The 25,874-nt window shown below is 34.7% G+C and overlaps 2 protein-coding genes across 3 annotated transcripts; one reads left to right on the forward strand and one right to left on the reverse strand.

The window, feature by feature from the left end:
* The first annotated feature begins 239 nt into the window (after positions 1-239).
* On the forward strand, positions 240-2,415 carry slc35a4 (solute carrier family 35 member A4). Its single transcript, XM_017484960.3, has one exon. It carries the CDS (start codon positions 245-247, stop codon positions 1,223-1,225), a length of 981 nt encoding a protein of 326 aa, XP_017340449.1. The 5' UTR covers positions 240-244; the 3' UTR covers positions 1,226-2,415.
* A 7,192-nt stretch (positions 2,416-9,607) lies between these two features.
* On the reverse strand, positions 9,608-14,738 carry cd74a (CD74 molecule, major histocompatibility complex, class II invariant chain a). 2 transcript variants are annotated; one of them, XM_017484955.3, is made up of 8 exons: positions 14,553-14,738; positions 13,287-13,456; positions 12,924-13,015; positions 12,683-12,737; positions 12,141-12,248; positions 11,438-11,632; positions 10,440-10,478; positions 9,608-10,287 (listed from the first exon to the last, which is right to left on the reverse strand). In XM_017484955.3, exons 1-7 carry the CDS (start codon positions 14,618-14,620, stop codon positions 10,447-10,449), a joined length of 720 nt encoding a protein of 239 aa, XP_017340444.1. In that variant the 5' UTR covers positions 14,621-14,738; the 3' UTR covers positions 9,608-10,287; positions 10,440-10,446. The 2 variants fall into 2 exon arrangements, with proteins under 2 accessions (XP_017340444.1, XP_017340443.1); XM_017484954.3 differs by having other exon boundaries at positions 12,141-12,251; positions 14,553-14,723.
* Between the last annotated feature and the right edge of the window lie 11,136 nt (positions 14,739-25,874).

Consider the following 25,874-nt stretch of genomic DNA (forward strand, 5'->3'; position numbering starts at 1 on the left):
AGCAGCTTGAATCACAATCAAAGAAAAGTGGACTAAGAAAAGTGGGGTAATTTAATACTTGACTTTCATAACTGTCTGAACAGGAAATGAAAACTGAGGACTAGTTGAAGAGGCTGTTGCTTGTTTTTATATTGCACTAAGGAAGAGTTAGTTTTGAATTCATTATCGATTTTGTCCTGAGAGTTGTCTGCTTGCCTTACAGGTTTAATCCTGTCCTAATCATAATTTAGACTTGATGTAGAAAATGATCATCATTAAGAATGTTGGTTCTAGTGAAACAAACCCTCGACGAACTAAGCGATGGCTCCGTGGTACTCGCTGGGTCTTTCTCTTGATCACCTCGGTCCTCATCTACGGCTCTCACGCTCCTCTCATCGCTCTCACTAAATCAGACAGCCGCGTTCCCTTCAGTCCGTCGTCCTGCGTCGTTCTGATCGAACTCAGCAAGCTTCTGATCTCTCTCAGTGCGCTGTTTGCTTCAGGGGACGTCCACACCATCAAGGTTTCTGTATCCTGGGCCGCAGCGATGCCGTACGCTGTCCCCGCTCTGCTTTACGCATTCAACAACAACCTAGTGGTGTTCATGCAGGCCTACATGGACCCCAGTTCATTCCAAGTTCTCAGCAACCTGAAGATCGCCTCCACCGCTCTGCTCTACACCTCCTGTCTGAGGAAGAGGCTGCGCCGTGCTCAGTGGACGGCCCTGGCGTTTCTCATGGTGGCCGGGGCACTTCACAGCTACTCCAGCCTTGAATGGGAGATCCCAGATCAGGGAGGGGAGAACGCAAGGACCGGACTTCATATCACAGCCTGGGGACTGCTGCTCGTGCTCATTTACTGCTTCGTGTCCGGACTCGCTGCAGTCTACACTGAGAAAGTTTTAAAAAGCCAACATCTGCCTCTGAGCCTGCAGAATCTTTTCCTGTACATATTCGGTGTGGTGCTCAATCTGGCATCGCATTTCTACAGCAGCGGAACAGAGCAGGCGTTTCTAGAAGGATATTCAGCACTAGTGTGGGTCATCGTAGCAGGACAGGCAGCTAACGGCCTGCTCATGTCTGTAATAATGAAACATGGAACTGGAATCACGCGACTCTTCATCATCTCCTCAGCTATGCTGGTGAACAGCGTGCTCTCCTGGGGGCTGCTGGGATTGCAGCTCACGCCTTTCTTTCTCCTAACTGTGCTGATGATCGCAGTGGCTGTGTACCTCTATTACAGGTAAATGGTCTGGGAGTAGGGCCGCACATTTAACTCTGTATCAGTCAAGATTTCATCTCGATAATGTGTACATTTAATTAACATCCCCATTTAATTAAATGTGTTGATTTTAGTTTTATTGTCAAATTTTGTTCATATATACAGCATTCAGAGCATTGAGTTTTACTTTAATTCAAATGCTTATCGATTAGGAATGTAAAAATCTTTGCAATGTAATAGGAAACATTAGTACTAAAATAAAACCAGATACATTTTTAAGCTCCCATATTAGAGTGCACCTATTAAGGTTTTTCAAATATTTCCTTTCATGTAGTGTGTTCTATAGCTGTTTGTGAATGCAAAAAGTCTGCAAAGTTTCAGGAATCAAAGCGCACAATAATATATATATAATGCTGCTGTTTAAATTATTAGCATATTAAAGTGTTTCTTGATCTTGGATGCATGAGACCTTTAAAACAAAATTAGGCATGTTTCAAAACCATAATAGGTTCACTTTAAAGTAAAAAAAATAATAATAAATTGACTTTTTTTAATTAGGCCTATTCGAAATAAAATTCACAATCTTACAAAAATGTCCCACAAGTTAGAATGTAAGATGTCTAATTGGGCATTTGGATGGAAATATCATATCATATGGTTAATACTTTAAGACAGTCCTGTGATGTATCACAATATATAGATTGCTAACAGTGCAGTCGTTGTTGTGGGTTTTTTTTTTTAACATTAAAAATAAAAATTGGGTTGAACGATACTTTTATTTAGTGGGAACAAAAATAACACTGAAAAGGAAAATAAACAATCATTTTAACCTGGAAGAAGAGATTGTGATGTCTCCATGGGATCTTCCTGGTTATATAAATAAATTAATTAATTGTGCAGCCCTACATGGTGTAATTGTGTGTTTGTGTATGTTTAGTTTATGTTAATGTTACTTCATCTTTGGTCTGCTCACATATATTTAAATAGAAGTTGCGGATTTATTTAGATGCAGGTTTGACTGGATTAGGTCATAGGTGTGTGCTGTTTGATTGATTTTTTTTTTTTTTTTTTTAAACCCATCTCTTTAATCTGAATGTCTTGTTTGTTTGAGATTTATTTTTATTATGCTCAACAATGCAAAAGTTGATGTAGCGCAGAGTCTGAAAGTATTTATGAGTGGAATTATGGAAATAAATATTAAACATATCTATCATGGCTTTTTGTCTATGTATGTTTTGACTTTACTTCAAGCCTTGTGTTTATAGTGCTACCATTACAAGTTTATCCTGTGTTGCTACTTCAAAAACACTTACTCTACAGGTGTCACTTTTGTAACCATGGTGTAACTCTGAGAGACTCGTTCACTCGTGTAGCTTGGGTTTGTCAGACACAGCCTTCAGCTCAGACAAAGCTACAGCAAGAGAAAAAAAATCTCATCAGTTTAAGAGATGCACACAGGATACAAGCAGTTGCCAACAAGGGTACATCTTTTATACCCCTATAGTTAGGGTTCCTAGAATATGTAGTGGACCTCCTTTTAAAATGCATTGAATCTACAGGACACAATACGACCTTAAAGACCACAATTGTGCATTAGGAGACAAAACTATAATTTTACATGATCTTTTCGGTGGCAAAAGTAAACTAAGACTATAAACCTTACATGATTTTGGGGAGGGAGGGATTCTCTAATGAACATGAATTATCTTTTAAAAAAAAAAAAAATCACTTATATTAGGCTACAGAAATATATAAATATGGAAAAACAACAGGGTGGTGTCTTGTTTTTTTCTAAAAAAAAAAAATAATAATAATAATAATTTAAAAGAAAGAAATGGCAGTTACCAATATGTTTCATTCCTCTTACACCACAGCAATTTGCCAATAATTACTTTTTTGTAATAAAAAAAATCTTTTTTTTAGCTAATAGTTACATTTAATGTTTATTCAGTTGTTTACTCATCAGCACCAAATTCCAATTGAAATAATTTATCTGGAAGGAGTTTTTTCCTGCTGGCTGATATTTGTCTCAGAACTATTTTTAACCGCTAGAGAAATGTTTTTATTCTTTTTTTCAGTTAGCCATTATGGTTAAAATGCCAATCCCCATTTCAAGCAAATAATGTCAGGGTTTGTGCATAAAGCTCCAGAAGCAGTTTTGGTTATTACTGATTTAGAACAGCAAATCCTCACCTCATCATGAAACATTTTACCCTTCTCACACATCATCCAACTGCTAATAATAAAACAAAAACTAATAGGCAGGTATAAGCGTCGTTCATGCTTATCTGTGCTAGCATTTTCGATTTCAAGTGTCTGAAAGATTTCCAAGAAGAACAGAGTCACCTTTGAGGAGCTGCATGTTGTCCGCCTGAAGCTGCTGGTTTAGGGAGGACAGATACACGGCGTCCTGAATGGCTTCCAGTAGCAGAGTCCTGTACCTGCCTTCTGACAGCCGCTTCTGCTCCTCCAGCACCTGGCGAAATGTCCGAAACACCTAAATACAAACAATTGAGCATTAAATTAATTCAAAGTTAAATACATTTAATGTTATTTTGACATTTTCATGCATTTAATGACGATATCAAGGTCTTTATTTCTGTCGTCTCAGCCTCAGAATATTCAGAAAATACATAAATACAATTATTTATTGGAAATACATCAAATGTTTAGGGGGGAAACCCCATGAAAGCCATTGACACACTTTGAAATCCTCCTGATGGTCAGGTGTATGAGTACACATTGAACTTCTTTTGTTTCTTTTTTATTTTTATGCCACAGTGCTGTGAAATTCTCGATAGTCCACAACAGTAAACCTAACTAAATGAATAATAATTTTTTTTAAAATGTCTGGTCCATTATTTAATAAATAAACACATCATTGGTAAATTGCTAAAAATTCTTTTTAGAAGATGAAAAAGAATGTTTTTATTTTCATCAGTGATTGTTTTCCTATGACAGCAAACTCTGTAGTTTTTTTATTCCTTATTCCTATATATACATACATACACACACTGGGTGGAGGTGGAATTCGAATCCCCGACCCCGGAGGTGCGTGGCAAATGTGCATTTTAAATGTTTCTCCATGTTCGTTACAGAATTTGCCCCATCACATAGAGTTTCATGTTAAATCTTTTTAGTTGTGCTTTGCTTTTACTTTGTCAACAAAATGATATTGTACAGTTATATATACTTGAGGTACAACAATGGTTCTTAAAGTCTAATCATGTGTCTTAAATGAGTTGTAAAGGTTCACTCCTTCCAAGGTCCCCTACCTAAATGTAAAAAAAGACATACCATTGAGGTTGTCACCCCACACTCTAAAAAACACCGGGTTAAAAACAACCCAACAATGGGTTATTTTTAGGCCAACAGCTGGAAAAATATAGGACGGAACACGTTTTGGGGCAACCCATCAAGTTGGGTAACCCAGCAAATGCGTTGTTTTTCAACCTAAAGGAGGGTTTCATTTGTACAAAAATGCAGAGTTAATTTTATTTCATAAATGGGTTAATATTTTCAGGCTTATTTTTAACCTTTGAAAATGTCAGATATACCAGATTATAAACAAATATATCAACATGGTATCTCCTTTATTTATACACAAGAAGGTGTTCAGAAATGTATTGCTAGAGCTGCTAAAGTGGTGTTTATATATAGACTTTGAACTAAATGACTCTCATAAGTCATATATTTAAGATGAAAGCGTCAGATTTTGATCAAAGGAGATGTTTAAAACGTCCAAAAAAAAAACCTGAGTAATCAATTTACGATCCAGTGGTCATTACAAACAAGTAAACCAAAACTAACGAAGATAGCAGTGTGTTTAATGTCATGTAAACTGGACTGTTATCACATATTTTTGCTTTTTCTAGTGTACAGTAATGGTTTTATGGATAAATATATTGATACGAACCTTCACTCAATCATGCGTTGATTTTGAACACACCTGCGTGTCTAGTTAAGGACAACACATTTTGCGTTGCTTTTAACACAATCAGTGTGTTAGTACATTTCCACAGGTTAAAAAATTAACACAGAATAACACAGATGTGTTGTTTATACTTTTCCCCTACAATTATCCTACAATACAATTTGTTTGTAGGCTAAAATTCTACTAAAATTCTCCCAAAATAAATCAACAATTGCATGGAATTCAGGTGACATTTATTAAAATCATTAAACCATATGACAGATGTAAGAATTGGAGTTGATGCATCTTCCATTGAAGCCTGAGAGGTTTCTGTCCCTTCATTTACAGTCTAAGTAACCAAGTAACTGTTTACGTTTTGGTTACCTGGACTGTAAATGGAGAGACAGAAATCTCCCAGATTTCATTAAAAATGTCTTCATTTGTGTTCCGAAGATGAACGAAAATCTTATGCGTTTGGAATGGCATGAGAAGGAGAAATTCATGACAGAATTTAAAATTCTGAGTAAACTATCGCGTTAACCTTTTATGTAGTAAACATTTAATGGATTATTTAGCTCTGAACAGTATATTAGGGTTAAAGAATGCACTTCATGCAGTCTTCCCTCTTACCTGTAGGCTCTCCTCTCTGAGAGAGTGCACTTCCTGCTGGTGGAGTTTATACTGAGTCTCAAGGTCTGCCTGAGCCTGTTGGTTCTCTCTGCGCAGGGCCTCGATCTGCAGCACCAGGATCTGCCTCTCTCTTCTCATGTACATCACTTCATCCTCCAGCCCTTCTGGCTAGACGTGGAAGGGGTGATCGTTTAGTTTAATTCGGTTTTAATGCCGTGACACACGCATATGCATGCATGTACAGTCTGAAACTGTAGCAGAACTATAGACAAGATATGAAACAATTTCACGCAGAAATCTTTTATAAAGCTTGTTTAATTATATATTTAAGTTAAAACCCAGTGAAACCAAATTAGAGAAGGCTGTGTTCATCCTTATCCTGCAAGTTAGTTTGTGTTAGTGAATGAGTACAGACTAAAATTTATGAATGAGTGTGTTTGCTACTTCAATATTAAAGTCCAGATAAGCTCTGTAGTGTAAATATACACAAGCTTTACTCGTATGGTGATAAACAATCTTAGACCTGATTATAGTATTTATTTTACACAAGTGTTGATAAAAACTTTGAGCGAAGTGAAGGTTCTGACTTTTTTTTTTCTGAGTAGCTTAACAAGGAATGCAGAGATAATTTTCCCACCTGCTCTTCCTGCAGTTCACGTTCCATCTTTAGCAGTTCCTCCTGTATCACTCTCTCATGATCTTCTTTCATCTTCCTCATCTGCTCCTGGAGTTTGGAGTATTCCTCCTGGGACCACACATGTGTCAAGCTGATGCAGTGTCAGTCAGGCAAATTAGCGACGCATACGCATCTTTAAGAATCTGTTATCATTAATATATTTCATAATTTGGTAATGTTTGGTCGTACTCCAGTGCAAATATGTTGTTATTATTAAAGAAATTCATTAGTATTTAGACATTTTTATACCACAGCGCTGTTGAAATCTGTTTGGTCAGAAGGTGTTGATTAATGTTCGGTACTGTAATAGCAGTAGTTCAGGCTGCAAGGGAAATCATAGCTTTATATTAATGCGCTCATGTGAATATGTTATTGTTTCTATAATAGCAGCTTATAGTGATATAGGGCAGCATTTCCCAACCTTTTTTCAGTCACAGCATCCTTTGAAACTGTTCAAAAAATTTGAGGCACCCTACACAAACACTGATGCTAGACAGCATTAGCTACATGAGGATGAAGTTGATGGTCCAGAAGTATCTGGAGCTTTTCTTTTAAGAAATCTGTCCATATTCTTTTGCACTACACACGTGCTAATTATTAGGATAAAACACACACATACGTTACGCATACTGATGTTGACATGCTGCTGACAGGTCAGCGAGGGACGTCGAGGGGGAGATTATTATATTTTTACATATAATTTTTTTATTATTATTATTATTATTATTATTATTATTATTATTATTATTATTATTTTGCATGTGTGTGTCTAGTCTTATTATTTCTGTGTCTGTGTTACTATTTCAGACATCAGATATTTACCAGTCACTTACTGGACTACAGTCTTGTCCTGATTGTTGTGATTCTTCAAGAGAATCCTTTTGTGTTTTCTCCTCTTTGTACAGTTCCTCTCTGAGCTGCTTAATGCGCTTGACCCTCTCCTGGTTCCTCTCCACACTGGTTCGGCCCTCTGCCATCACCAACATCATCAGTCACCATTATTATTATTATCAACATTAATTATCCAACACCACCACTGTCACCACCACCACCATCATCATCATCATCATCATCATCATGAAACATCCTCAAGTGTCATCAGCAGCAGCAGCATTAACCTTACTTGTGTGGTAATGATAAGTAGTTCTACCTTGTGATTGTTTTTAAACTGTAAAAGGATAGAGAGTTAGCAGAGTAACCTAAGATATCCATATAGGAAAGTTATATGTCCGTTCAATTAATTCATTCGTATCATATTCATTGTTTAGCCTTGAGCACAAGACAGGTTCTGGCGTTTTTAATAAAGATGTTACAGTGTTATCAATGGAAAAATACAACACAGTTTATCTGATCTTTCCAAGCTTCACCTACACAAACACATACTGTATGTACATACACACCTTTGAGGTGCATTTCCATCTCTTCTCTCAGAAGATGTTGTAAGTTGTTCTTCCTCTCTGCTGAATCCATCACAGATTCTCTTTCGATTTTCTCCTGAACCCAACAACAGACAGACCTTGTAGCCTTTTTTTCTAGCACGTTTTAATTAAGAATTTTATTTAAATGCTGAGACTTTACTGGATATACTGTATGTTCTTCTTTACTTCTTTTCTTCTTATATCTTATATATATATAAGACTTTTATAACTGTTGAAACTGATAGCTCTTTCCATTAAATTGCAGTAAATATGCTCTAACTACTGCTACTTCTACTATAACCCCAATTCCGAAAAGGTTAGCACAGTATGGAAAATACTAATAAAAACAAAGAGGAGTGATTTGTAAATGTACTTTGACGTATAAAGACAAGGTAGTTAATGTTTTACCTAATCAACTGCATTGTTTTTGAAGGTAAACGTTTATTTTGAAATTGATGCATGCAACACGTTTAAAAATTCCGCTTGCTAAGCTTAACCAACTGGTGTCATCAGCGACCAAACACTTAGTAAGTGTTATTAAAAGAAAAGGTGATGTTACACAGGGGTAAACATTCGACTGTCCCAACTTTTTGGAGTGTTGTTGAAGTCATCATATTTGAAATGAGTGTATTTTTTTTTTTTATTAAATAAAGTAAAATATCAAATAATGTGTTAATAATGCGTTTTCAATGTAGTACAGGGTGAATTTAATTTTAAAATGTTTTGGGTTTTTTTGCATTTTCCATACTGTCCCAACTTTTTCAGAATTGGGGTTTGTTCTACTAATACTTCTGCTACTACTACTACTACTACTACTGCTACTACTACTATTACTACTATTACCACTACTACTATTACTGCTGCTGCTGCTGCTGCTAATACTACTAATGCTACTAATAGTAATCCTAACACTAATACTACCACTGCTACTACTACTGCTAATAATAATAATAATAATAATAATAATAATAATAATAATAATGGTTAAGCATGGGTGTCAGTACTTACAGATGTATCCATGCTGTGTGTAGAGCAGAAAACTGCTGTGTTGTCCCTCCTGGTCTACAGTAAAGCAAGTCACTGTGCTACAGTGCAGTAAAATATTTATTAGTGAGTATCCACTTTCTCCACTTTGAGGTCCTCTAAATGATCTAGTTGACTGTGAATTACTATTACAGGCTTGTCTCAGAGCAGCTCAGGAGCATCATGTTATAGAGTATTCATGGTTTCATGGTTTTATAATCATGAATAATCCTTTTATTATCAATATTCAGCAGTTTTGACTGTTTAAATTTGACCTCTTTTCTCTGGTACTCTAGCTCTTCTAGCTTTCCACAGATTTTGTTTCATTTTTAAACTTACAAACTTTTTATATTTGGCGTCTAGCCATACTTCTATTTTTACCATACCAATTGACCAATATGCCTGTGTGCTTGTTAAAATTATCTTTTTTTATTATTTCTCCCTATTAAACTGGAACCTTTATTAGGAACCCCTAAATTATCTTAATACAACTCTGCCATTCCCCAACTCTGCCAACGCTGCCATTCATAAAAATCCATAGTTAGACAAATCATGAGAGATAAGAAGAAATGGACATTTAACGTGAACCATAGGCCTTGAACCATATATTTGGCATGAATTATTGCAAATTACATCCATTTGTCAAATTTATATGGCATGCTTTTCTCTTACACTCAAGAATGTAACGAAAATGTTAATTTTGTGAGATATCAATGACTTAAAAGAAAGGAGTCCAAAACAAATACATAAATTAAGGCATGTTTAATTGTCCTTTTGTCATTCTCAGAGTTTTCAAAAAAGGTTCTCAAAGTTTTGTAAATCTGTCAGGATTTTTTTTGTTGTTGTTCGGTTTGGTCCTCAAGAACATTTACACACAACTTTACTGAAAGAGTCAAACATGATGCTCAATGCATCTTCTACCTGTTGTGATATGTGGACTGTAGGTTTTGATGCAAAAGTAATCAGACCTCTTTAGAAGAGTGAGGCATAGTTTATTCGAAGGCCACTTATTTACAATACATTCCTTTTTATTCATAGAACCATCACCTACAGTCTTTTGCCATCTCCAAACATGCCTTAAGTTAGAAAATTTTAAAATAGGCAAATCAATAATAAACACAGATCAGGAATAAATACAGCCACATGAGCATAATGTGTGTCAGTATTTAGCAACTGGTATGAATGTAACAGTAATTACCAGTAAACATCTAATCTTAATAGAACAAAACAGAATGAGATGCTAAATGAATTTATTTGTTATAATCAAGAAGTAATCACGTTACGCAAATCTGCTGTGAAATAATGAGTCAGATAAGAGACAGATACTGGACAGGATAGCTAATAGTATCTGATTTTTATTGATAGAGTCCGTTTGATTTAGGATGTACGATTTCAACTTCCAGTTTTCCCATTCAGCTGGCTTTAGCCTGGAATAAGAGGGAGAAAGAAAAGTGGGTTAGAAGAACTAACATTAAAATCCTTGCTTACATCATGTAGAGTTTAACAATGAAATGAAACATGAATAACATTATGTATGTTGCTTGATGTATTTTGATGTCAAATGGACAATGACTCTCACCAAGCTTTTAGTTGGCTGGGACTTCTTCAAGAATGGGTTCTTGGATTAGAAGAAGAGGAGAAATAGAGCATATTAGTAATCAACCAAACACATGCATTTGACTGAATTTATAGAAACTGAACACTTACTGCAGAATTTATAGTTTTATATACATTTATAGGATTTTGCTTTAACAATAGACAGACAATGTTAAAGTACTTGTTCGTACAGAAATCATGACGATAAGCTCTTTCTGTGTTTCATTTCAAAGCTGATAAGTAATTAGTAGGTGATGTATAACCTGACCTTTTGTACTACATCATGGCTCACTATATCTGGCTAATGTTAGTAGAGAATATTTTTTAACTGTGGTTAGTTTGGTAATTAAATGTTAAACATGGTTTCTGGGGAAATGATGTGTGATAAACTTGAAGGTTCAAGTTTCAAAGAGGTTCTTTGTGAATGGCTGGAAAATAGTGGAAAAGTGTGTTCCCGTTGTGGTGAATGGTGGGAGAATGGTAGAAGGTGGACTCTGGTTGTGGTGAATGATGGGAGAATGGTAGAATGTGGACTCAGGTTGTAGTAAATGGTGGGAGAATGGTAGAATGTGGACTCTGGTTGTGGTGAATGATGGGAGAATAGTGGAAGGTGGGCTGTAGTTCAAGTCAATGGTGGGAGAATGGTGGGAAGGTGGCTACCTGGTTTAGTGAATGGTGATATTTACGTCTCCGTATAAAATACAACTATGAAACAATTGTGAAACTAATTCTGCTGATTTAAGCTGATGATGTCTCTCAGAAGACATTATAACACAATCCACTTTGCTAAGGAAGGGGCCAAGACTATTACACATGTTCTGCATATATGAAAGTCCTACATAGACGGTATGTTGGTCCATCATTAAGCCTCTTTTATCATGTTCTAGGTATATTCATGCTATCACTTAACAATGACTTTATGATGCAATTACTTAGCTGATGCTAATTATGGTTATGTGCTTCTGAGATTTGGAAACCCACCACTGCCACATTCCAGTGGTCCACGTGTCAGAGTGCCAGGGATCTCCTTGCCGTTCTTATCCACACACCAGCAGTAGCCAGTGCTGTGCCAGCACTGCTTGGGCTTGAAGTGGCCCTCCTCATCACACTGTGGCTCGAAGAAGCCTGGTTTGACCTGCCCAGCCTCAATCTTACACTTAGACTCCAACACGAAAGCTACAGACGGAAGGAGGATGACAAAGATAAACAGAGAGACCTGGGTCTGTGTTTTTATTTAAGATCTTTATCTCAATATGCTACTAGTTCAAGCTGCTAGGAAGCATCTAACTTTTATCACTAGCTTCTGCTACAAGTACATTATGATCTTAAAGTCTGATATCACAACCAAGAACTGCTTCCTTTTAATCATTTATGAAAAAGTTGATAGGTTATACAGGAATTATATAACAACAACAACAACAATAATAGTTATTATTATTATTATTATTATAAACTAAAACGTGTTTTTCTTCTGCAAGGTACAAACAATACAAATGTTCAACAATGTTTCAGAAAAGAAGAACAAACTTTTTGTTTTTTGCCTTATAGTAATAAAAGTTGATAATTTCTAAATTGTTACATTTGCTAAATAAAAACAGATCCTGATTGTGAACTCAGATTTCTGGAACCACCAGTGTGTGTGTGTGTGTGTGTGTGTGTGTGAGAAGAAGAATGTATTTCCTACCAGGAAGCGCCGAGGTCTTTTCCTCCTCCTCGAGCTTTTGCAGACTGTACAGAGGCATGTGGTTCATGGCGGCAACCATCCTCTTGCTCTGGGCAATTACTCTGGGGCCTTCTAACAACAAAAATTTGCTTAGTTCCTCTGTTCATAATTTCCTTACAAAAAATATTGTATCCATATGACAAGTGTTTTATTAATAAGCTTGTAATATGCAACGTTTCACTTCTGCTTCATTACTTTCATATAGTGACATCACTCTCGTCTCACTCTCGTTTTTTCTTTTACACATTTCCACCCTTTCCCTATGTGTCCACAGATCATATATGAGCCCGTTCAGATAATTAGTGACTTACTGCTGTGAACATTCAATCAAATAAGTGTGAAGAATATTATGGCTATCTTTATAGTAACGTTGTGAAAGTGTATGAGACATTTTAAGCACATGGGAATTTCTAATGTAAAGGGGGCTTTTACATTTGACTCATCATTGCTATCATTTGATGCATCATTGTTCCTTTTATAATAAGAAGTGTTTTGTACTGTACCATCCACAAGACCACTTCCCTCCTTCTGGCTTGGGAAGCTGGATGACTGCAGTCTCTGAAAAAAAATGTTTTTATAATTACAATCAAAAAGATAATGTAATACAAGAATTCAGTCATGGGTTGTTACAAACACAAATCTGTTTATAAAAATAAATAAAAGGTCAGGATTGTTTCTGACTTTCTGGACTAATAGATAAAGAGCCCTAGTGCTGTGTTTTTCGTTCTGTAGCTCAGCTCTCACCGTGAGTGGTACGCGCTGTTTTGGGCTGGCCTCATCAAAGGCCCTCATCAGTGGCATTTTGCTCATGGGGGTGTTCATCATTTTAGGAGCAACTATGGAGACAATGAGAAACAGCAAGTCATAATTAATTGCATTTGAATAATAGGTAGAAAAATGTAAAGAAAAAAAAATGTACTTCCCCACTTTTGCTTTTTTGTTATTTATTAATATATTCATTTCCCCCTCTACCTCACTCTATACCTTACTATATCAGATCTTGTTTTCATCTTTATAATCCTAACTGGTTTTTAACCTGTGTAGTTTTGGTCCTTCTCTTTCACTTCCTCATTCTCTCATTGTTTTGCTGCTTTCTGTCTGTCGTACCTGTTAGCATGCGAGTCAGCTCCTTCTTCAGGGTGTCTTGACCCTGCTCCAGAGCTTGGAGATGATCCTTCTGTCCCACGACATAGTAGGCCGTGAAAGCCTGACCAGCCAGCAGGAGACAAGCCAGCACGGTCAGACCGGCCACCTTCAGTGCTTTACCATTGGGGCTCCTGCTCAGAGGAGAAAAGACTAATGAGGGGCAAATTTGACATTTGACAAATAATATATCAATTATCATTTTTATTTTCACAAGTTATAGTACTTGGTATGTCTCTTATGCATATACATAAAAAAAAAATAACATATTTAATGATCATTACTAAAGTATGATAATTAAAATAAAACTGGCAGTTCTGATTGAATATAGAATGTCAATAAAATATTATGAATTTATACGAATATGCTAAAAAAAAATGAAGTATAAAATGTATTAGATTAGATATTATGTAAAGACTACACATTTAAATTAAACATGACCAAGTGACCAAAAATTAGAATATGACCCAAATTATTAGGTGTTAAAAAAAAATATAATAAAAATGGGAAAAAAAACCCTGACACCAACAAGATTTGATTCGACTTGCTTGCTATGCAGATTATTTTCTTCATATTGCATAAAGACTCCACAAGCAAATTAATAGACTTGGGGGAATTAAGTATAGAGCTTAGAAGTCTATATATTACAATAAATAAATAAACTATTTACATATAATATATGACAATAGTTGATGGTTTTAAATATGCTAGATAAGTGGAAAAGGCATACAAATAAATAAGCATGATCTTTAAAAATCTTTTTAAATAGCAATTCGTCTGAATGTGACCAATCACAAATATTCCTCGCGTCTGACGTCACACGTCGCCGGGTAGAACTGGATTCCTATCCATTACTGCGACGCAGCAAAATTGCAACCTAATACACTGCAAATCATTTTTATAAATGAACGAATTATATATCATTTATGTGCGCCTTTTGTACCAAAAGTATGGCTGAGTAAACAGAGATCATAAAAGCGTTCTAAGCTGCAATATGTGCCAGTTAAAAATTAAATAATATAAGTTAGTGAAATTTTATTACAAAATTTGCTCTGGAATCTATTGGTTTATATCTCAATAAACTAAATGACTCCATTGCAAGCTATTGTCTTGGCAATAAAAACTCAACAGCACACTGTTAATTTGATCAAAACAAACAAACAAACAAACAAATATTCAGGTGTTATATACTAAATCTAGATTTAGAGTGCGAGTGTGAGTAAGTCTCACCGCCTCGGCTCGGTCACAGTCTCGGAGCTGGAGGCTCTCTCCAGCAGGGCGTCGTTGTGCTCTTCCATCCTCTCAGGTGTGTGAGTGTCTCTCTCTCTGTGCTGGATTTATTTCTCTCTGCTGAAGACTAATAGCAAATGAACGCTCTGCAGCCCAGCAAACTGTTTTTAACCGGTGGGGCGGCACGGTTTTTCTTTTTCTTTTTTTAATTCTAGGGTGATGGAAAGTCCCAGATTCAGAAGGTGAGGAGGAGCAGAGAACGCATTGAAGCACATACACTAGCCTACTTCCGCACTCAACAGTTTAATAGTATGCTTAACAGGTTGCAACCTATATTGTCAAAGTATTTAGGAGGCGAAAGTGGCATGCTAATCAAAACTGAATTAATGAATCGACTCCTTGATGTTTTGATTCAGAAATGTTTTCATATCAAGAAATGCTGTACATGTAAAACAGTGGTATATATATGTATTGTGTATTAAGCTATAATGATTGTAGTGAATTTAAGGAATATATAATTATAATAATTGATTCTACAGTAGTATACTTCTAACTCTCTGTGCTGCTATAATTCAGTATGTCAATTTCCTTCTGGGATGACTAAAGTGATCTATCTATCTATCTGTCTATCTGCCTGCCTGTCTGTCTATTATTTTTTTTTAATTAATTAGTTAGTTAATTAGTTAATTAATTAATCAATTAATATAAATTATTGAGACTAATTGAATCGAATGGCTTGAGAATTATGCCAGTCACACTGCTATGTTCATTTCCAAATCTAAAGCTCAATAACATAGGTTCAGTATATTCAACTTTAGTCACACTACAATTAATAGCAATATAACGAGAAAAAAGTCCCGTTTTTGACACAAATTGTTCATATAAACAGTTAAACTCATTGTGTATAACAGTTTTGCTTCCTGTGAATAGACTGAATTAAAAAAAAAAAAAAAAAAAAAAAAAAAAAAAAAAACCCTCAAATGGCTTCACTGAATAAATATGAAATGATAGCTTAACATGCGTATTATTCGAATAAAAATATTAGGCTATACTCAGTAATTTATTATTTAATCAGATCTGAATTATAAAAAATCTGATTATTCAGGGGTTTTTTTTCCAGTAGGCTAAATGAATCAATTTATTTAAAATAATAAAGAGAAGGAGAGAGAAGAAGAAGAGAGTCGAGAGGAGTCGTTCAAAAGAGAATTGATTCATTTGTGATTCACTTTCACATACTATTTAGTAGAGTAGTACACCCGCGATGTGGAACGTATCCAGAGGTTCGGTTCTTTCTCTCTCTTTAAATCTCATTGGTTGGCCTGTGCGGCGTCATCAGTTGACAGCTAGATGAAAGCTTGAATAAGAACAGCAGTGAGGTGAAAAATTGGTCACACAGAACTCTTATATTGAATATTGAATATTGAACATATATGAATATGTAATTGAACTTGCCATTTTATATATATATATATTATGACAAAACATAATACAACCTACATCTGAGGTATAAATAGATTATTTGGAGTCCATAATTCTGATCTCCTTTTGCAGTATGCAAATGCCATGGTCTATAAAAAACAAAATGTTTACTGTACAGAAAATTGATTCTCAGCCTCCAGTACTTTTGTGCTTATTTTAATTCATGAAATAAAAATGGTTGAGAATTAATTGCTTTATTAACACATTACGTGCAAGACATACTGCATGCTTTCCATTTGTTTTTATTGCGGATTCAATTTCCCCAGATACAACTGAGTCACTTCCCTGATGTTCATGCTGATTTGAGAATAAATCTCCATATTAGCCAGAACAGATAACTGTTTGGGTTTTTTCCAAATACAAGGAAGTGTGAAATACTTTAGAAAGAGAAAGATGAAACAATCATAATGTCACAATGAGCAATCTCTAAGTTAAATAGTTTGGATTTAGTTTTTTTTTTTTTAAGGTTATATCTGAGTATAAAACAAGGAATGGCAGATATAACTTTATAATACTAAATTCATGATATTTCATAATGTAATTTGATGTATTTGCTCTAGCTATATGTATATATGAAAACATATAGCTATATGAAAACAATATTAAACAAATGTTAAACAGGGTTTTATTTAAAATAGTAATGTGACAGAACCTTTTTTTCTCACTAAGGCCATTTCATGCCAGTATGTTTGGAGATGTAAAGAAAAGCACTTAAGAGTGTATGTGATTGTCTTGTACACTTGACATATTTAACAATATTTAACAAACCAAAAATATGTTTCATACAAAATCCAGACCTGTAATTGACATTCAAATGAAAAAACAAAACAAAACAAACAAACCTAGGAATATCTAAACCTGTTAAACAGCAGTGTTGCAGCTATAAGCACTAAACTGCTTTAAACTAGACCACTTTTAATATGTAGTAATATATAACTCCTAATTTCTTCACAACAAACACTTCCTGATTATTTTATATTTAACACTTAGTTGCTATCTTTCTATTAATAAAAGGTATAACCTGAATGTAGATTTTGCTTTTTTACATACTGTAAGTATTCCAGCCTGCATTAATTTATTCATATTCCACTTTCAGTATTAATTTATTCATGATTCTGTGGTTGTTAATCCAAAGCAGTGGGAAGCCTAGAGAGTTTTCTCTTCCTTCTGGAAAGTTCTTGTTTTTCAAATTTGTTTTTTAGTTTAAAGCTCAGTGAAAAGGGGTAGTGAAACTGTCTGATTAAAAGGAGACACTAACATAAAAGAAGGTCTACATGTATATAGATGCAATAGCAAGGAAGAATAAAGTTGTTGTTTTTTAAATGAATGAATTACTCAGGGTTTTTTTTTTTTTTTTTTAAGCTGGATGGGTCACCAGGGCACCATTCACACATAAAAACATTCACACACAAATGCTTTCTTCTAGGTCAGGTGTAAATAAACCAAAGCTGAACAACATTAAAGAGGCCGTAAAATTCACAGTGTGGAAAAAAAATAATTAATGATACCACCAAAACAGACTTGAATATTGTATGCAGATACTGTATATATTCTAACAATTTATTACATGTACTGGTGTTATTTATTGTATTACAATAGCACATCTCTAATACATTCAAGTTATACATGTTGACAGTTAAAGTTAAATAGTTAAATAAATAAATAAATTCTAGTAATACTTGTTCAAACAGTTCAGAAGAGTTCAGAAGACCATTAAAAAGTAAACTAAAATGACAGAAAAATTATCATTTGAAATTATATAAAAAATTAATTCTGTAAAGGTATATATTTCTATATCTATACACCTAACTAGCTGAGATAATATACTTTTTTTTTTTTTCAATGGAGTATCTGATTTAGTTGGTTGATGAACAGTCCTGGTGGTGTGGGCTTTGAATTATACTTGGATTATTTCTTTCTTTCTTTATTTTACAATTTCTAGCTTCAATGAGAACATTAAAACAAGGAATTTGAGAGTTAAAAGGTCAAATTAAATGTAATGCATATATAAGTATTACTGAATCATCAGTGTGTTTAACGCAATCTTAAACCAATCTTAATCAGTTTAAGATTCAACATAATCCTAAACATGTGGGAATTCCAACGATTTCTTGAGATTTCATACAAATTTACATAAGAATTAACAAGAAATCAACTGCTAATTATGCTCCTTATCGGAATCTGCATAAACTTCATACACCCTTATCAATGTGCATCTGTCAGATGTGTTTTTCAATTTATAGGTTGAAAAAAATTGCATGTTGATTATTATATATTATAGTATTTTATATAGTATATTATAGTATTGTTTTCCAAATGTTATAAAAAGCAAACTAACTAACTAACTAACTAACTAACTAACTAACTAACTAACTAACTAACTAACAGCTAAAATAAAAAAAAGCTTGCCAGTTTATTGCTCAACTGTTAAAAACAGGCCTAGTTTGCACAGAGGGAAAAAATGCTCTGGTTTGCCAGTATTAAAATAATCTCAATCCGAAGCAGTAATGGCTTCTCCAAAAATAAAATACTTCTCCACAGTTCCACACCCTGTTATTCACATCCACTATTTTACTGGGAAATCACCAGTCGCACAAAAGTAGTCATTTCTCTTTGCTCCATTTACACTTCCTCATTCAGGTTTTTTCTATATTTCTATTAATGATGACATAAGGACAGGTCAATTTCTGTAAGGTGCCATTAACCCTTGTGCGTCAATCAAAAAAAGTTACACACAGGTCCATAGAGGAGAAAAATGTCTATGTCCAAAAACTGTCATAAAATGTTATACAGTGGCAAGAAAAAGTATGTGAACCTTTTGGAATTTCATGGTTTTCTGCATAAATTTGTCATAAAATGTGATCTGAGCTTCATCTAAGTCAAGGGTATTGACAAATATAATTGACAAATAATAACAAAAAAAATTCTGATCTTTCAAGTCTTTATTGAGAACAACCAAAAAAAAAAACCCTCATACTGCTTGTGGAAAAAGTATGTGAACCCTTGAGTTAATGACCTCAGAAAAGCTCATTGGAGTCTCGTTAAGAAAATGACTTTAGAGGTGTGGACTACAGCTACTTTAACTGATAAAAACCCCTCAAACTTTTGGAGTTTGCTCTGCACAAGAAGCAAACGCTTATGGGAGAAATGCCTCGCCAAAAAGAGCTTTCAGAGGATATCTCTGAAAGCAGGGTATCTACGGCAGGACACCACGAAGGAAGCCACTGCTTCCTAAAAAGTATATTGCTGAATGCCTGAAGTTTGCAGACGAGCACACTGACACTCCACAGCGATATTGGCAAAATGTTTTGTGGACTGACGTGTCAACCAGTTATTAATTCTATGGGTTCACATACTTTTTCTTGCCATTGTATATTAATATTTTTTTTCCACTTTCACTGACGTCGATTTTTTTTTTTTTACCAGCATCAGTTCTGATCATAATTACCAAACATTCATTCATTTTCAGAATTGTAACCCTTTAAATGCTGCTTTGTTGACATAACGCCACAGATGTTTTTTTTATGAAAGAAAAGAAAAATAGCAATTATTTTCCATATACTAAATGCAAAACATTAATTTTGATGCATTCATATTTTTTATGCAGTGTCAGATTAAAAAACAGAACAAAAAAAAACTACCACTCAGGTCCATAAAAGACAAAAATGTCCATGTCAAAAAAATTAATATCATATATTAACATTTTTTCCCACTTTCACTGTCTTCGGTTTTTTTTACCAGCATCATTTCTGATCATAATTACCAAACATTCATTCATTTTCAGAATTTTAACCCTTTAAACGGCAGTTTGTTTACATAATGTAAAAATCTTCAACACTCAGTAACCTTCTTTGACTTGTGTACATGGGGTGGGATTCATGATTTCCACTACTATATCATAAGATATCATACAATATCAAAAGTTTCAGTTCACACATACAAACCACAACTCTGATATCCATACAAACACACACACACACACATTTATAGCTGAATAATTTATTCATCATTTATTCAGTTGGTCTGAATACAGCAGAATCAGAAAAAAGGAAAAGCATATATTTTCCCTATGAGGTTAAACCTGAGAAAATACTGCACATTTCAGAATTTTTTAAAAAAAATTCAATGTTTTGAAATCTCCAAACTAATTAGTTATAAGGTGTATTCTTGTTGCTGTCAGTATGAAGTATTCTTTCGACATTTGCTCACAGTTTAATAGTTGAATAGTTGAATTGAACCTATACGACTATATTAAACTGCACCTATTATGGTTCTTCAAATATGACCCTTCATGTAGTGTGTTATAGAGCTGTTTATGAATGTAAAAAATCTGCAAATTTTCAGAAATCAAAGCGCAGGACAATCAGAGTTATTGACTCCTAAAAGAAGGAAGCGATTCTGAACAGCTGAAACGAATCGTTAGTGATTCCAGACTTTACTTCCTGTACTAACCTACGTAGGTTTGTAACAAAAAGCCCCACTTCTGGTCTTCATCAGCTGCTTGCTGACAGCAGTAGACCAATCACAACAGACTGGGACATCTGACCAATCAGAGCAGAGTATGGTCACTCAAAGGAGGAGTTTAGAATGAATCCTTTAGAACGGATATTTTAACGTCGTTTGTGACACGACGTTAATTTTTTAAAAATTAAAAAAACAGTCAGCCAGTTTGTCTTCTGAACCTGAACTTAAATCAGATAATATTAAAGCAAACAACAACAACAACAACAACAAAACCCAACCTGAGTTCAAATAAAGCAGTTCAAATTGGAGATCAAAGCACGTTAAAGTGTTTTTTGACCTTGGATACATGTAAATTTATTGTATGAGACTAAAACATTGAAACAAAATTAGGCACGTTTCAAAACCATAATAGGTGCACTTTAATAAAACACAGTAGTTTTATAATGTAACTAGCAAACCCTTTGAACCTTATATTTACCTTCCACCAATCAGCTGTTGCGTGGAAGCAGATGGAAATAATGCTGTTATGCATTTTTCACAGGAGGAACAAGCGATACAGACCAGCAGCAGATCACCGAAACTTTCACACACACACACACACACACCCACACACATTCAATATCATATAATACTCCAGGTCATGATGGAGATCATGATCCATTTCCCTTTGTCCAATATACAGGTGTGCGTCTCAAAAAATTTGAATATCGTAGAAAAGTACATTTTTTTCTGTAATTTGTAATTTGAGATACTGGATTTTTGATTACCATGAGCTGTAACATCAAGATTAAAACAACAACAACAAAAAAAGCTTGAAATATTTCACTTTATATGTAATGAATCTTGAATATATTAAAGTTCCGCTTTTTGAATTAAACTATGGGGGGGAAAAAACTTTTCCACGATATACTAATTTTTTTGAGATGCACCTATATAATAATCTATTACCAGTAGGAATGAAACTGAAAATGACACAGAATTAATTAGCTATAAATGTAGGAATAGGATTAGAAAATATGAATGTGTATCAAAAGATATTTAGTGAAAGTGTTACTTTTTACAGTTTAATACTGCAGCAGCACTGAACATCCTGGAAGACATTTCATTTGCAAATGCCTTCTCTTAAATGCCATGAGGAACATTGAGCGTTCTTCCTCTCCTGGGGTATGGTGGCTTGCAATGGACAAAAATAAAACACTTTACAGTTCATCACACCACTAGGGAGCTCTGCAACACAGTAAGGCTTTTTCTTACTGTAAAAGTGTTCCAACACAAAATGACAGCAGATATAATAATACAAATCCATCCATCCATCTTCTATACCGCTTATCCTCTTCAGGGTCACGGGGAACCCTGGAGCCTATCCCAGGGAGCATCGGGCACAAGGCGGGGTACACCCTGGACAAGGTTAATAATACAAATAGTAAATTAATTAACCAAATACAGTTCTACGTCACACTCTTTTAATTGTGCTTCCCAATTTTACCTACAAGGTTTGAAAGGGAACTAAAATGAAAGGGGATTTTTTTGTTTGAGAGTTTGTTATAAACAATCCACTAGTCTACGTCCCACTTTTGCTCACTTCCTCTGTCCCATCTTATGAGGTTTTTGAATCCTCATTCAAGATCAAATGGTTTCCTGAAATAATGTTCCTTTAAGCTTAAAATGCATTTTATTAGCTTTGTACTTGTCCAATAAAGTTTTATCTAATCTAATCTAATCTAATCTAATCTAATCTAATCTAATCTAATTGAAGAACATATAAACACAAATGCCAAAAAGGATCCATTATGGAATTTGCAGTTTTGGATGCAGATGGATTCTGATAGAGCAGGGATGTCCAATCTTATCCGGAAAGGGCTGGTGTGGGTGCAGGTTTTCACTCCAACCAAGCAGAAGCTACACCTGAGTCTATTGAAAGCCAAGTTCAGCTGCTTAAACAGGAGGAATCAGGTGTGGCTCCTGCTTGGTTGGAATGAAAACATGCCCTTTGTGGATAAGATCGGACACTCCTTTGATAGACCTGTGATCCTTCCTTAGATTTATAGACACTAGTGACCTTGTGGAGCCTATAAGGCTATGCATTAATTAAAGATATGGAATACTGATATATGACTGCTTTTCCACATGTCCACTCCTGGGACCTCAATTATACAAAGTGGTGCATATGTAAAAGTGTTCGCACCTTATAACACTGTAAACAGGATAGAACCTGCTGTTATAGTAAAATAATCAGCACTGTGATGTGGACCAGTGGGAAGCTGAGAGCAATTATTGCTATACTGCAACATTTTGCCAATTATTACATTTTCTTATTCATTACAGAATGACATTTTATTTATTTATTTATTTATTTATTTATTTATTTATTTATTTAAAAATCAGACATGTTATGGAAGATCTGTGAAACAAATTCATTCCTGTTATGACATAAAGTACCTTATAAACACTCATTATGACTCACCACTCATTACCAGTCACGGTGTTTCTGATTACTGTATGTACTGTACTGTATGTTCCACGCTGTTACAGTATATCAGGTACAGCGGTTGTGTGGTATTTATTGTGCTTTGTCTTTATAGTGTTGTGTAATATTTATTGCACTGTCCTTTATTTTACTGAGTCCACCACTTGCACAATGGCTGTCTGTGTCATATCACAGCAAACCAGCGACTCCATTTCCCAGAATACACCATGAACTAGAAATGGTTAATGGTCTGCACTTATATAGTGCTTTTATCCAAAGCGCTTTACACTGTGTCTAATTCACACCCATACTCACACACCACGCCATGCAAGGCGCTAACTTGCCGTCGGGAGCAACTTAAGGTTCAGTGTCTTGCCCAAGGACACTTCGGTATGTGGAGTCATGTGGGCCAGGAATCAAACCGCCAACCCTACGATTAGTTGACAACCCACTCTACCATCTGAGCCACAGCCACCCCAAACAAACATGGCCGACTACAACTCCCAATGGAACACACAGACATTTCACCTTCTTATGAGGACTAATATCACACACACCTGTCCCTAATCACACTGAAAATCACCACATTACTTAAGAGACTGTTCATTCAGAAGCTCTTTGTGACGTCATACGTTCAGTTGCTATAGTCTCTATATCCTACCAAGCCGTTACATCGTTCTGTCTATGCTGGTTTTGATTCTGCTTTGCCTTTGATGTGGATTTCTCCCTAATCTGCTCTAGCCTGTTTACTTGATCGTCTCTGTTTATGTCTTTCGCCTTGCCCTCTGGATATTATAATCTTCATTAAAGTTCTTAAATGCAATTGCATCTGTCCTAACCCTCATTACGTGCCAGTCTCTTTATTGCCTTATACTTTGTTGTCTGCATTTTCACTGCAACTTCCTAATTTTGCACAACATTCGGTCAAACCTGATCTTTATATAATATATGATAACTCCAACACTTTCTATTAGTCATATAATGTTTGGCTATATGTGAGCAAACAATTCCCTTTGACAGTAAATTGGACATTACAGAAATTTCTGAATAGACAGAACACATATGAGATTATAACAATGACAAAAGTGTCATACTTTTCTTAAATTTTTTTTTTTTTTTTTTTTTTTTTGTGTGTGAAGAGGCTTGATTGGAGACATGTGGCTTTAAAGTAGTGTCCAAGAAGATAAAAACAAACAATAACCTTAGCATGTTTCATTTATAAACCAAGTTTAGCTTACTTTGTTCACTTATTTTAATATTCATTAATATTCTAAATCAATCAATATTTATTAAAAATGAACAACAATCTAGGAAGATAATAATTTACTATCCGATAGCATGCGTTAGTTAATTTTATTATTGACTGTTAATTGTAAAGTACGTGGTATGCATTGTCCCTTGTTTTACTGAGTCTACTACTTGCACAATGCCTGTTTAATTATTGCCTTGTACTTTGTTGTCTGTATTTTCACTGCAGCTTCCTCATTTTGCACACCATTTGGTCAGTTGTGTTTCATGGTCGTCGTTTTCAGTAACACTTTGCACTAGGACCTCGAAGAAGGATATTTCTTTGTAGTCTATACCTTTGCATGTCTAGAATGACAGTAAAGCTCTTTACTCTCTAGTAAACAGTCATCTCCTCAACTCCTCGCTCTCTGTCCTGAAGACTTGTGTATCCTGTGACAGAATACTTCCTGAGTGCTACAAAAGGCTTAAACTGAAAGCTTCTTTCATTAATGTTAAATATATAAATATAAATGTTAAATAATGTTATAATGAGTGTGTTAATCTAGAGTTAAATCTGTGATTTGAGTGACAGCTGGTGCTACTGTCTGAGCAATCTGTGGTATAAAACTAAAATAACAATTCAAAGAGATGATTTATCTGATTGGAAGCATTAACTGACAAGTAAGAACGTTTAGAATAAATAACAAGAAAAGTCCAAATGTATGATATTATAAATGTCATAGGTTTTTTTTATTTTATTATTTTTTTAAAATAAATCTCTTTGCAGTTAATTTACTTATATATTGTATTTCTGTCATTACTGGTGTTTTTTTCTGCCTCTATTTGTACTTTTTGTAACTTAAAGTGATATGTGTACCAGAGCCTATGCTTTATGGGGTGAAAGGTGGTGACAGTGACAGGGGTTCCACAGTCCATAGGGGGGCCCACACATTCTAGCATCCCATAGACCCTTGATTAAATTGTTCTATGCGTAAAAAGCTAAACTGTATTAAATTAAACAAAATTTAAGCAAAAGTACAAAAACATGCAATATTGATGAAAACATCCCAATCAATAACCTCCTCCAAAGAAATGGTTTAATCCATTGTTCATGGAAATAAGTTGGTTCATATGGAGCACAGGCAGGATAATTAACACTTTTAAAGTGTAAATAACAGCTAAATAACAAGTTTAAATAAATAACAAGGTTATATATTTATAACCTTTATTATAATTTATATAATTTTAATTATTATTATTTGTTTTTATCGCTTATTTGTTATTTGGCTAAATACTAGGTTAAAAAGGCTATTCAAATGTATGAATATTATTATGAATTATGACTATTATTAACATATCACATAAATGTTTTTCTTCTTATGTATTTATGCAAATTTTAATTTGCCTATATATTGCATTCCTATCACCGCTATTCATTATTTGTCCTTTTTCTTCTGTTTTGTAAATTTTTATGGGGGGGGGGGGGGGGGGGTAAATTGATTCATTCCATTAAAAAAAAAAAAGAAAAAGAAAAATCATCAGTTATCTTCATCTTCAGTTCTGCCACCAGATGTCGCCAGTGCGATAATTTATTTTCTCCGCCTTTTGCGCCCTCTAGTGGTGATCCTGAGTAATGACGGCTTAAATAAGAAGAGTGTCTTCTCGTATTTGTGACTTTGGGGGCA

The sequence above is a fragment of the Ictalurus punctatus genome, chromosome 14 (genome assembly GCF_001660625.3).
Source record: "Ictalurus punctatus breed USDA103 chromosome 14, Coco_2.0, whole genome shotgun sequence".
NCBI lineage: Eukaryota > Metazoa > Chordata > Actinopteri > Siluriformes > Ictaluridae > Ictalurus > Ictalurus punctatus.

Coding starts and splice junctions, on each gene's coding strand:
- slc35a4 (XM_017484960.3), top strand. CDS start 245: ATGATCATCATTAAGAATGTTGGTTCTAGTGAAACAAACCCTCGACGA.
- cd74a (XM_017484954.3), bottom strand. CDS start 14,620: ATGGAAGAGCACAACGACGCCCTGCTGGAGAGAGCCTCCAGCTCCGAG. Junction 13,016..13,286: donor GCTGACTCGCATGCTAACAG/GTACGACAGACA, acceptor TTGTCTCCATAG/TTGCTCCTAAAATGATGAAC. Junction 11,633..12,140: donor AAAGACCTCGGCGCTTCCTG/GTAGGAAATACA, acceptor TTCCGTCTGTAG/CTTTCGTGTTGGAGTCTAAG.